Source organism: Hippichthys cyanospilos, chromosome 18, assembly GCF_059441005.1.
Source record: "Hippichthys cyanospilos isolate Australia breed blue-spotted pipefish chromosome 18, RoL_Hcya_1.0, whole genome shotgun sequence".
NCBI classification, from domain to species: Eukaryota; Metazoa; Chordata; class Actinopteri; order Syngnathiformes; family Syngnathidae; genus Hippichthys; species Hippichthys cyanospilos.
This window is the reverse complement of record NC_142386.1, coordinates 13,825,622-13,839,993: the sequence shown is the minus strand read 5'-3', so window position 1 is coordinate 13,839,993 and position 14,372 is coordinate 13,825,622. Positions and strand designations below refer to the sequence as shown.

Here is a 14,372-nt window from a genome sequence, read left to right as displayed (position 1 = left end):
CGGGTTGTGTCCCCAACTCCACACCCAGCACTCACCATACACCCTTTTTTTTTTTTTTCCTTTTTGTACACTGCCGGCCCCCACTGTCCAGATGGCCCGTGAGGAGAATCAATGCTGGGAAGAGCGGGCATGCATTTGGAATTCCTTTGCAGAACATCGAAAGTGGTGGTGGAGGTTATTTGTGCTGCATGGGGGCCGCTGGATAAGTTGATCTTAAGGCCACCTTGCGCATTAAGCCTGATATTTATACAAAGCCATAATAGAAAACCCTGTAAATCATTTTCAACCATGAAAACCCATACACAATTGCATTTTCTCTTCACCATAACGACGGAAATTTCATATCAGAGGTTCTCAAAACCTTTTGGAGTCATGAACCCGTTTTAGAAAGCAAATTTTCCAAGGATTCCCATTGCAAATGTTGGCAGGAACAAAAAAAACCCAACAAAACAGAACATCATTTAAGTCAAACAAAAGTGCCCTTTTTATTCAATTTGACAACAAGTATATTTGTTACTTTTCAGCGATACTGAGGTTTAGAAAATCCAAATTGCAAATTGAACGCCGTAATTTTACAGCATAAGAGCCAGAAAAAAATAAGATGCTGTTACATAACCTACATTCTGGACTTGCTGAACATCTCTATGTATAAATGATATAAATTCTTGAGTATACATACATTTCCATCCCCCAAAAATTTGCTGAAAAAAACACAGTGAAATTAAGCTGAAAATATATTTTTTTGTTTAGGTTTAGGTAAAGGTAAATATTCATATGAAATGAATTGTATCTATTTCAATTAGAGTTGTTAACCTAATACATTTTTTACTGAAAGCATTTATTGTGACATCACAAAATTTACCAGACAAGTGTGGTGTGGTGACAATCAGTTGTAAATCAGATTTATGACAATAAGTCAAATAAATCTGTGACTTTTTCACTGTAAATTTTTAGATTTTATTGTGTGATATGATTAGGTTTTAAATTGAAACCGCCTTTGCAAGATGTTTAGTCAGGAACGGTCAGCATACGATGGATGCGTCTACCAGGGATTATTGTTTCTTCTCATTGCTCTCTTTCTAGTAATGGACTTCAGCTTTGAGCTAAACCTTGAAAACATCTGAGTGCATTTGTGTTGTTTGCGTTTTCACTGAAACACACATTACTTTATTACTAAACTCTATTTTTTCATCTCAATCACCCGTTATCTGGCAACACTGTGGACTAGTGGTTGATGTGTCTGCCTCAAGATTTGCGGTTCTTGGTTTGAGGCCTTGTTTACACGTCGCCGGTGCACCAGTGTACTAAATTTGGGCCTCTGTGTTTGGCACTCATCTTTTCAACAGCATGTGGGCCAACTCCGTGTAGATCTCCCGCCCAAGCCTCTCCTTACCCACGGACGTGGGTAAAAGCCATGCCAATTATCAACTTGGTCTTTGTGTGTGCACTTTCCGCTGCACGTTTGTAGCAGCCATTCTTGGTGGGTAACATAGCCAGCCACTTTGGTCATTTGCCACCGTTATTGTGGTAATTTAGTTACGTCTTGAAAAAATCTGTATGCCCCAACACGAGAAGTGAGCATGTATTGAGTGAAAGCAATCAAATTACTTGCTTTGTTTTCATGTAAAAAAAAAATAAATAAATAAAACTTAGGTTATTTGATTTTCAGATTTATATGCTACATTTTGCTTAACCTTTAATGGGCTCAGCAACTGCTTTTGGCCAATACTCTAAGCAGGCAAAAACGGCCTTTATTAGGCTATTTTTAAGTCCTGAACAGGCAAGAATTGTGTTTATTTTAGTGAAATTTAGGGCGACATTAGAATTTAGGCAATGGCTGTTACGGAGGCTTTTGGACGTGTTGGCTGTTTAGAGTATCGGCCAAAAGCGATCTGTCCCTCAGCTCAAGGTGCTCTCCTACAAGATGCGGGCAACAATGAGGAGTGGATTTCAACTTCTGAGCGGGAGTGCTCTCATTTGTCAATTGCTTCGCCGGGAGCCAATAGCATGTTTTGTAGGAGTGCCTGCATCTTCCAGGAGTAGTAAATATGTAACAAGTAAATATGCATGCCTCAGTAATATTTTTCTTAAATATGTAAAGTATTAAATACTTAAAAATTCATTTACACACATGCATTAAAATTTATTAGTGGGGCAACACCTGCCCACGGTGACACGCCAGCCACTCTGTGATTGGCTGGAGTGAAATTGTTCAGTCTACGCCCAGAAATGTATTGATCCAACTGCAACATGTGTCCAAAATGATTTTTCATCTATTTAACATTTCTATAAATACACCAGAATTAGCCAGGAGGCTAGTCTTCAGACAGATGTTACATTGTGTCAGAAGCAACTGGGGCTTCTGTAAAAGTAAACGTATTTTGATATTGAGCCGATGCAATTTCAGCAGAAGCAAATAAATGATTTTGCGCGGGGGAGGAGGGATTATGAAATGTTCGGACTTGATCTGTTTGAAAGGACTTGATCAAGTGATGCTATTCAAACAAAGACCAATTGTTAGAAACCATAGGGATGAGACAATGCAATTTTCAAAATTAAAATGTGCAAGCTGGATGGAATTGACTACTTGTATATGAGTCCCACAATTTTACATCTCTAGGATATGGTTTACCTTTCACTTCCTCAATGCTTGGAAAACATTTTTGAAAATGTTAATGCCTTTTTAAGAAATGTGCCTTATTTGTGTGGTAAGGGGTTTTACAGCCCTAATATATTGTATGTATGATGAATGAAACACTAATAAACAAGAGGACAGTATAATCTAGTAAATGAAAAAAAAACAGACATACTGTATGTATAATAACAGAAAAATATAGAACATAAAAATGAATTAAGAAACAATGAAAAGACATTGTATAATATACAAAACAAGTTAAAAATAAAACAAACAAAATAACAGTATAATAAACAAAAACAAACAAGAAATATACATAAAATAAAGATTTGTTTTAAACTCTCCAACACTGATATCACTCATTGATTTTTTCAGAAATTAACCCCAAGATTAAATAAGCCAACACTGTGGATTGATAAAAAAATAAAATAAAGAAAATAAAAAATAGGATAGTTTATATTTTGTTTTGTTTATATCTGATATCTGTATCAGCTTGGGACACAGCTACTTTTTGGCCCCAGCATTAAGGCTGCTGATGAAAATGCTTAGATATGTCAGAACATACAGTAACAATAAACATTTAAGACTTTTTTTTAATTGTTCACTATTCGCCAAAGGCATATTTAGAGTGTTGTAAATTGTGCTCTTGGTTGTCTAGGGGAGAGGGGTACTTCACATACCCCACTATTTGTGTACAAGCCATTAAAAGTCAATTTTCAATAATATGTTTTATTTAATGTGCCCTCACTGAACAAAATATAGTAATATCATAAGGTAATATGTTGGGAAATATTTTGTGTGTGTGTGTGTGTGTGTTTTTTTTATTGCTCTTGTATCATTTCAGACTGCAGCCGGCAGGTTTTTGATTAATAAAAGATAAGTGGTGTGGCACAGGAAACAAACAAAGCGTGCGTGGCGGCAAATTTGCGTCCAATCTCCAAGCCAAATCCAGACAGAGAGGCCTCTCTCTTCCCTCGAATCTGCCCTATCTCATTCCCCGCCACTAATTCCAATTTAATTGCCAGTAGCCCGAAGCCTCCTCAATAGGAGTAACAAATGGTTTGATTCTGTAGACTTCATCAGAGCGCATTTTAAATGCGACACAGTAACCTGGCGCGAATGCCAATGAAGCCCGGCGAGGAGCTCCTCTGTTTACTAATTATCCTTTTTCTTACTCCCAGCCACACTGCACAAGTTGTCTGATTAAATCGGATTTGTGGCTATTGGAAGGCGGGGAGGGAGTGTGAGTGAGGCGTTACAGCGGTGACGACGGGCTTGACGGGATGGATCGGCCGATGAGCGCGTTCCGTTTTGTAAACGATCCGTGAATCCCAGAGACGAGGGCGACCGTGTGGCGGTGAATCATGTTAAAAGGCCTCCGTTGCCATTCCTCATGCTGACGTTAATTCCCAGCATGCATCCTTTATGATCTTTACAGTCTGCACGGCGGCGGCGGGAAACACACTAACACCAACGACGTTTGTGAATTTATTTCCACTGCAGTACAGCAGGGGAGGAGTTGCTTGAAGGCCTGAATGTATTTAACGTCGGAAAACCTATTGTAGCTCGCAAGATCACAAATTTGACCTGCTGTATAGATTTGTAGAATGTAGGTATTTTGTACTGTGCAATTGGGAAATGTGAAAACTTATAGGGCCTGATGCACATAGAGCAACTGAACAATCAGGAACAAATTAAAAATGTCAATTCAGACCCACCAGCCAAGCGAGTGAGCCTCACGCACATAACCAGATCGATGCGGTGGCAATATAGTGATCCCTCGCTACTTGGCACCTCCCCTATCAGTGCATCGTGGATTTTTTTTTTTTTTTTTTTTTGTCAAAAGCCATATTGCGGAGAGACGTGCTGCTGTGGGCCAGAAAGAGGAGTTAACTGTAAATGTATTTGCCTCAGGCACTCTTCGGACATCCAACTACTGCAGTAAATATATTTACTTAAATTTTAAATTGTTAAATCTTATACAGTGGCTTTACTGTTATCCCTTCCCATCCCTTTGGCTATCGTCTCACAGAAAGCCGTGGTTATATTAGCAGTGTCCGGTAGTCTAATAAGAAGTGAAGCCTGTAGCTGACCAAACATGAACAATCAGAGTTTACACTTGGAATTCCAATTTATTACAAAAAATTATCTAAGTAAGAGATTTACAACACTCATCTGATGCTCCCTTCACATCTTCCTCACAGCGTGTTTGAGTTAATGTGGGAGACCGGCACTCCTACAAGACACGTGATTGGCTACCGGCGCGACCATCGACCAATGGGGGCAGGAGTAGATACAACTCCAGGGCGGGAGTAGATTACAACTCCCCGCATGAAAATGCTTCCGTCGGGGGGAGTGGTGCTACATTGCTGTTTTTCACTCACCGCTGGGGGGTTCAGGTGCCCGATAAACCGTGCAAAACAAGGGATTACAGTACAGTTCATTGAACCAAAAAATGTGGTGTGATTGTCATGGAATAAGGGCTTTCTCTTTCTGCTGTATATTCATTCCGATCATCCAAAATATACAAGTGAGAAAGAGGCCGTTGGCAATGTTTATTTCTAGACTTAACCTGATCTGGACATTTATTCTCGGTCACTATCACAAGTTAAAAATAACAGCTCACAAGATGGGGAGTTGTGTCTAAATATTTAAATAACTTGTTTCTTTACATACTGTTGTATCTTGCCTGCTCCGTGGTGTAGTGAGAGCACGTCTGCCTCACAGTTCAGAAAACTGAGTTCAAATGCACTTCGCTCCGGCCTTCTGGTGTGGAGTTTGCATTCTCCCCTCGGGCCCAGGTGGGTTTTCTACGAGCACTCCGGCTTCCTCCCACACTCCAAAAACATGCAAGGCAGGTGTATTGGACATAATAAATTGTCCTTAGCTGTGAATGGTTGTTTGCCTCTGTGTGCCATGCGATTGGCTAGCAAACAGTTGAGGGTGTCCCCCAGCTATTGCCCAAAGTCAGCTGTGATAGGTGCCAGCAAGCCTGCTACACTCGTGAGGATAAACGGCTCTAGAAAATAGATGGATGGATGCTGTATACTGGTCAAGAGTATCAACAAAACATATTCAGATACTATTCATTAAATAAAGCATTTTTTCCATGGTCTAATCATATTTGCATTTTGGCAGATTTGTTTTCTGTTTTGGGGGGATGTTTGAATGCCATTATCATTATTGTAGTGTTAAAACTATTTTTGTCCTTTTGTTTTGTTTTTTCGGCCAATTTTAGAAATGCTATTATCTGCATATGACTCATTTTTGTCAGTGTCTTTATGTCTCAATGCTGTGATAAGATGGTGTACTGTACTGTATATTGTGGTAACAAAATACTATGCATTATTATTGTGTTCTAAAATTGCATGATATTATATATCATGTTAGCAGGAAATCAGTATGCTTTACTGTCAGACAATGTGATCAAATGAATCATGATATTGTAAAACTCTGAAATTGTACTATAATATCGTGATATCATGGTGTAAAGCGACTACCATATCTGGATATATAATTGTAGAAGTGGACAATAAATTTAATTAATTTAACATTTCATTTAAAAATTCACAATTTTGAAATTCAGCTAATTCATGAAATTGAGGTTGAGCAAGTTTACAATAATTTCTAGCTACTTGATTTTGATGTTTAAGCAAGTTATGCGCAAACTGTAAATAGCGATTTGTAGAAGCTGTCAGTCTTAAGTTTCACATTAAAACTGATTTTAAATCATCACACTATCTGAACATTTTTAGCAAAATTAATGTTTTACTAAATCAAACCCTCTATAAAAACTTGTTTGGTTTATTAATTGGATTTAAAATCATAATTGTCCATGATCATTGAAAAGAACTCAGATTTTATTTTTTGGTCAAATCAGACAGCCCTACGATAGGATAGCAATAAGTTATATACCAAGTCACATGTGCATTAATTTCTCAGTTTTTTTCTCTTAACTCAAGACAAAAAAAAAAGTCTTCAGGTTATTAATTAGGGTTTTATCCTTATCCCTATGTTAATGAATTGCAAAATTTTTCTGTATTCTGATCTGCACCAACATTTAGCCAGTTATCGCAGTCCCTGCAGTATTCCCACTACTGTACCGTAATTTCCATAGCAACGCTCTAGCCAGATCGCGTGACCGCGGAAATAAAAAAGTGCGTCTGTCAAGCCAATGGCCGGTGGAGCCACCATATGGCCGTGATGACATTATCTTCGGGTAATTAATATGGCATCTCGCCTGGCATCTGGTGGCATTAATCTCGCCGGCCGTCGTTCGTCTGCATCAGCACTTGGTCCTACCCCTCCACCCCCCCACCCCCCACCCTAAAAAAATACATTATCGCCGCCCGATGAATGAAAACCGTCAGACAAAGATTCAAGAGAAACTAGATTTCCTGCATGTGACTGGCTGCTTCTGCAAGCACTCACATGAGGGATTGCGTTTAGATCTTTGATATAAAACATGCAGGCCACAGTGTGTGTTTATCGTTGTTTACAATGCTACTTAGCAGGGATTACAGCTTTTTCTTTAAGTAGCTGTTAAACACAGATCACATTTACTTCAGCAATAAAATGTCCAATTAGATTGGTTTCACTAATTTATGCTGCATGCTGTCCACGTTCCAGCTTATTTAAAAGTAATCATGTCTTATACTGCCCGTGATTAGCATACAATTAATTACTGCCTTTACAAGTGCAATTTTTGCCAGCATTTATCTATTCAACGTTTATTGCGATTATCTCTAAACTTCATCATACTGAGGCATTGCACTGATTTTGTTTTCATACATTCAAGGAGCCCGTAAGTAATGGACGCCCCACTAAGAATATTCATAATTGCCTGTATTCATTGTTTATGTACAGCACAAGCTCAACTCATGTCCCATCCAGATGTTGTGGGTTTGGTTACAGGTCCTGCCCTTCTTGTGGGGTTTGCATTTTCTCCCCATCCCTGCACGGGCTTTCTCCGGATGTTTCTGTTTCCTCCCCCATACCAAAAATTGTCCTTAGGTGTGTTTGTGAGTGTGAATGGTTGTAAGTCTTTGTGTGCCGTGCAATTGGCTGGCAACCATTTCAGGGTGTACCTTGCCTACTGCCTAAACACAGCTGGGATTGGCATGCCTGTGACCCTTGGACAAACGAATAAAAAAATGGATGGATAAATGCTTTACAGACGAAAATATACCAAGGATGGCTGGCTGGTGCCTATTCCAGCAGCCTTGGGACAGTAGGCAGGGGACACCCTGAACTGGTTGTCAGCCAATCGCAGGGCACATAGAGACAAACAACCATTCACTCTCACATTCTCAACTAAGGGCCACCCTGCCGCCCCTTATCATTCTAGTCCAATTGCCACGGACCAGTCAACGCTTGAGAGTTCGGGGATATCGGAGGGATGGGGGATTCTAATATAAATCCCAAAACGACAAATAATGGCTTGCTTGAGTCTCGAAAATACTTTTGAGGCTTCTGCCTCAAAATGTACTCAAATTACATTGATTAAATCAGTCATATAACTGAACTACAAATGCTGTTCATTTTCCATGTGAAACGTTAATTAGATGCAAATGAGTACTTTTCGATGCAAAACCATTGCACATGCCAACATATACTAAAGGGAAATAACGAGCTAAACGCATAAAAGGCAGCACTATATAACATGCTGAAGATAAGAACAAACATTAGCTAGCAAGCATTTTATTCACAAGTTTTTGGACTAACAAACAAAAAAATGTTGGGCCTATTATCATAAATGACAACAATCTTACAAAGAAAGTACAACTTGCAGACACTCATGGGAGTGATTGCACACAGAGACAGAACAATGTGTGTGTCACCGACAGTGATTGCCCTCAACTGAAGCCGTACCCTCCTTCCTCACTACAAAATGTAGTATCAGGAGCAGCCACAGGTGGGGCCAAAAAACAAAGATCAAGCCAAACAAAGCACAAATGGATGAACTAAATCAGTTCCAAAACATCGTTATTTTTGGGGCGGCCAATGCGGCCCGGTACCAGTTGATCCACGGACCGGTGCCGGGCTACGGACCGGCAGTTGGGGACCTCTGCCCTAAGAGGTTTTAATCTGACAGCGACGTCATGTTATTTTCACACAGCTCGCCAGCAGCTGTTAGCACAGTGCTGCGCCGTGGCCTGGTCTGTCACCTCCCATTGGGGAGTATTCCTCTCCATTACTGCCCTCCGTCCGTCCCCCACTTAAATAACAGCAGCCCTGCCACTCCACTCGCCACCATTAAGGATGTGCCGGCACCGCCGCGGCCAGGCAGCCAGCGGCCCCGTCCTCGTTATAAATAGATACGGGAGGCAAAGCGAGAAGCTGGTTAGGGGAACTAAATTATTCCAAAACAGCCCAACAGGACTGAAGCTAAAACACACAGACCCACGCCCACACACACACCCATGCACACACACACACACACACAGCACCGCCACCTCCAGTGCTTCCTCTCAGGTGTCACTTCAGGCTGACTCAATTTTACACTGTAATGGACCTTCTGGGTCAACTTGTTTTCTCCCGCCTTTTCTTCTTTTATCTCTCCGCCACTCTCTTCATCCATCAAAGGCACACAACACACACTTACACACACACACACACACACAGAGCTCAGTCGCTGACAGTATGCTTCGTAGCACCTAATTTTCTCTAATCAAGGTGTGGACTGCAGTAGTGCGAACTCTACTTTGCACAAATGCAGCATCTGTGTTTCAAGCCAAAATGATGCATTGGCATACAGTCAGGTGAAAGGAGCATCGGCCATGCTTTAGGGACTTTTGAGGTTTGAGGGACTTTTCATCAAGCGGGCAAGACCTCAGAGTTCTGCAAGAGCAAATTTATGCTATTGTAAACTTGGATCTGATAATTCAATAATTAACGTTCAGCCTTCTTTGATTACACCCATAAAAGGAAAATCAATTAAATAAAAGTCTTGTTTACGAGATGCTTTTCTGCCTAGGTGATTTCAGTTGTTGTGCACTTCTGTTTGTTCACCGTTTGAGGTATGTATGTTGTAGAGACTATTTAAGTATATTTGCCATATTTGTGAAGTGTGTTGGGTTATTTCAGCCAATTTTATGGCGTGTGTTCTTTTACTAACATCCACGTTAGCATTAAGCTGACATTTTTCAGTTTTTCTACTAGAGCGCGACATGGATTTTTATCTTATATAGTGACTGTAATACTGTTATCCCTTCTCATTTTTTTTGTCTTGGCTGTACGAAGTCGGGATCACGGTGAGCCGTGATTGCCCTACGAGTAGGCGCTTGGACATCTAACTAGAGTCAAGCAAGTAGCTAACCAAACAAGAATAAAAAGCAGAGTTTACACTTGAATTTTGAGTTTATTACAAAAGGTAAGAGGATCTCAAAGCTTTCTTTCCTCGTGATCTCTTAAAGCCGCTCATGTGTGATTGACTCAGAGAACTTCCGCAATGACAAAAAAAAAAAAAAACTACTTTTCACAACTGACTGGCCAGGCAATGAGGGCAGGAGTTATAACCCACGCCCACACAAAAGTTGAAATCCACTCCTCATTGGTGCCCACATCTTGTAGGAGTGCCCCTTGAGCTAATTGGCAGATTGTCTGGCCAGTAAGGTTTTTTTTTTACTCTACAGTTACTGTATAAAGTTTAATGATTTAAGTTTTAAGTGAATGTGTAACGCAGTAATAGTTGTCTTAAATATGTAACATATAACTACTTTTCACATTTAAAAAATTCAGGTACCCACATTCACGTGCATGAAAACGCATGGGGAGGGTGACGCTACTTTGTCGTTTTTCACTTATTGGGCGGGAGCAAAAAACGTGAAAAACGAGGGATTTTTTGCGTTGTAAAATGAGTTCATAATGAAAGTGTAAATTGAAACTATTATCCAAATTGGGTACTAATCTTGGTCACCTGTTAGTCAATGTACTGATTGACTTTTGATCTATGCACAGATTTTTTTTGTGTCAATTCCTCACTTTTTTTCTCCACAATCTGTGGCAGCACTCAGTTCCAATTTACTGTACGCATAATAAAGAGAGACATACCTGCCGCCTTCTCCCTTCATCCTCCCTGAGCCACCACTGGTGAAATGGCAATTGATCCAACAAGGAGGCCGACGTCGCTGGTTATGAACATGAGGTGGCGCGGCGCTCTTCATAGATTTTTAAATTAGTGTCAGCTTGGCCCCAAAGATGCCTTTTTGACTGATTAAATAGAAACCGGCTTCCAAACGCTCGCAAGTCCTTCCCTGGAGTTTCACTCGGCCTGGTAATTGAAAAAGGGTAAAGGCAAGTGTGTTCATCTGTTAGTGTGTGTTTGTGATGTGATGTGTTTGTCCGCTTGCAGGCAGGTCTTTATCTCAGCTGGAGAGCGAAAGAGCAAGCGAGAAACAGTCAAGACAGGATTGAAGTATTGCATAGGAGATCTTTATCCCTACACAAACAGCTGCACTGCATATGTTGTGTACACGGTATTTTCCTTGCCTAAATAAAGTACAGTGCGCAGTCAGGATACTAAAACGTACTTGCATGTTCAGTTCAGGGATCAAAAGGTACAGACAGGAAGGAGATTCTCAAATGAAATAATCTTAATGAGCTAAAATGAAGGCAGATTTTGATTGGGCTGTGTATTTTTTTTTTTTTTTTTTTAATAAATTTAAAGGGTATTTTCAGAAACTAGTATGCGTTATGATACTCATGTCATAATCATGCAATGCTTCTCAAATATATTTTGCAAAGCCCCCCCCTAGGAAAGAGAAAACATTTCGGGCCGCTTCCCCCACTTGCCACAGCGACCATAAATAAATTTTTTACCGTATCTAGAGAAATTGTATAAGTATACCTAAAACTGTATCCTTTTTAACTCTTTTAGTGCCGAGCATTATCGGCAAAAGACCTCTAGAGGGCCTGTACATTTAGTATTTTCACTCATCTTTCAAGGTTGACAGAATACTGGGTGCTATATCTATGTAAATATGGGTGGTGTCATCTGAAAGATTAATTTCTATTCATTATTCAGATTGCATGTAGGTAATATCTGTGTATCAAATGGTCACAGTTTACACTGCAGTGCTCAATTGGCTAATTTTAGGTAAGCATTAGTCAAGGTTGTCAGCTACCCTTCATAAAAAATGTTTTTGATGAGAATGCTATATTATTATTATTATTATTATCATTATTATTATTTTTTAAAAGATGAGAATGTTTATCCCTGGCCCTGAAAAAGTTAACTGACACAAGAAAAAGCAATATAAAAACTTTCAACAACTGTTTCAAAAACTACTTCTTTTTTTTTTTTTTTTTTAACAAGTTTGGTATTTTAGCCAGAAACGTAAATCAGCATTTGGCAGGTCACATAAAATGATATGGCAGGCCGGATCTGAGTTTGAATTCTGTGGTCTAACATCATGATACTATGATACTGTGAAAACACAGAATCATAGTAATATATCCTAACTTCATACTGAGATATGACAAAATGCTTACTATTACTTGATATGATGGTGCCATGTTATTGTCGATAACACTTTGTAATACTTTACAGTATAGTGATAATACTATGTATGTAAGTGTGATATTGTGTTGAAATCATATGATACTATATCATATGATACAGAAGACTCTACTGTCCTACTCTGTAATGTCATACATTTGACATTGTTATACTGTGATATTATGGTATCAAGATACTAACATCTGGGTATCATATTGTGATAACAGATACTGAAACCGTGATGTGTCACAGTAACAGCGTCACAGTACCTTGATAAATGATGATGAAAGGATGTCATAATACAGTGGAACCTTGAGATACGAATTTAATTTGTTCAAGAGTGCAGTTTTTATCCTGAATCGCTCTTATGGTGAATCACATTTTACATGTAAATTGCCTATTTTGTTCCAAGCGCGAAATAAACTCCATGTTAAATTTTATAATATTGTAGCTTCCCTTTCAATAAGCGGGATGTTTGATACATGTCAGGCATATGACTGGAAAAATAACGTCCCTTTGCCTGCGTTGTCTTCGGATTGTGCACTTACAAGATGATGCTGGCCTTATTGAACGATGATGAGAAAGATGTACACTAGCGAGCTGTGGTGTACAGCACAGCCAATAGGAGAGCAGGGCAATGAATGTGGGGGATTCTGATCAATGAGAGAGCAGGATACTGGCACATCTAATGCGTGCGGGAATTCCAAGTTTTCTCTTGGAGCATATGAGTTATCGTCCGTGTATTGCATTTTTTTCCTCCTATTAGGAGACAAAAATTCGGCCGAATTGTTACTCATTAAGTGAATATTTTGTGCACAGAAGTGTTCGTATTTAAGAGTTCCATTGGACTATAATGTATTATTACAACATGGCACAATATTATAATGTGTATCTGATTATGTAGTATCACGATATAATTGTATTTATACTATTAAACAGTGGTGTGTTATGCACAGTATCAGCATTACAGTATCCTGATATAATACAAAGATATATCTGTATACGGTATTGTTATAATAGATGCTGTGATGAGTTATCACAAAATGTCACTGTGTTTTTATAATATGTTATCGGGTGATGTAATGATGATATCTTGTAATGTCCTATAAAGTGTTAGCATGCAGAATGTTTTTTTGCCCTGTTTTGTGATAACATCATAAGATATCATGACACTACCATATCTGGGTATCATATTGTGATCAGCATATGCTGATACTGTGATGTGTCACAGTAACAGTGACATAAATTAAGCAAAATTAAGTTATTCATGGAAAAAAATGAATGGCGGTGGCTGTTTTTTTTTGTGTGTGTGTGCAGGCTCCGACATGGCCATCTTCTGCCTGCTGTGCGGCAAGCGTTTCCAAACCCAGACAGCATTACAGCAGCACATGGAGGTCCACGCTGGCGTGCGCAGCTACATCTGCAGCGAATGCAACCGGACCTTCCCGAGCCACACGGCCCTCAAACGCCACCTGCGCTCGCACACAGGTCAGTGAAGGCACCGCACAGGCAGTTCCTTTTAGAAAAGGTTTATGTGCAACTGACTTGCATCATTCTGCATGCTTAACGGTCATATTTTGGGCTCCTTTTGTGGAGTGTTGAGGCTTCAAAGCCAAATCTGATGATTAATGGCATGTCAAGGATTTATCCTGAAAAACAGCATAGTTAGCACGGTTAGTCATGGGGATCACAAGTTTTATTTTGGGCATTTTGGTAATTAACACTTAAATAATGCTATTTCAAGATTGTCTTGAAGACGGAACATGTGGAGTTGTTGTACATGTACAAATGAGATCAAACCTTACAAAAATAGAAACAGGTTTATTAGAAATGTTATGCATCACCTCCCTGTTGCCATTTTCTTACAGTATGTGATGTGTTTTCATAAAAGGCATATGTCATGGAGATTAGTTCCCAGTCTCTGACAAAAAAAAAAATGCTTCTTTTGACAGAAATGTCCCCTTTTGGATTTCAAAAAAGGCATCTGCTTAAGGTCTCAACATTCATTTCCCAGCAGTCAAAAGGTTGAAATGATAACTGAAATGTACATAAATAAGTGATTGGTCGACCATTGCTGCTGATGTGTTTTTATCTGATTAGCTAGCTCATACATACTTATGAAGCTGTCTCTGAATAACCTGGAGTTATTCCTCTCCTCCTCTCAAACGTCATTTCACAGATGATTTATGTAAACGGACACAACGACCGATGAAAGTCAAAACACCATGATGTGACCCT

General features: G+C 39.5%; 1 protein-coding gene across 1 annotated transcript in view; it reads left to right on the top strand.

Moving 5' to 3' along the window:
- Positions 1 to 14,372, top strand: part of zbtb16a (zinc finger and BTB domain containing 16a) — a 163,375-nt gene that overhangs the window by 124,924 nt on the left and 24,079 nt on the right. Inside the window, exon 5 of the mRNA XM_088441288.1 lies at positions 13,452 to 13,622. Within this exon, the coding sequence (XP_088297414.1) occupies positions 13,452 to 13,622 (171 nt within the window). The remainder of the gene's footprint in view (positions 1 to 13,451; positions 13,623 to 14,372) is intronic.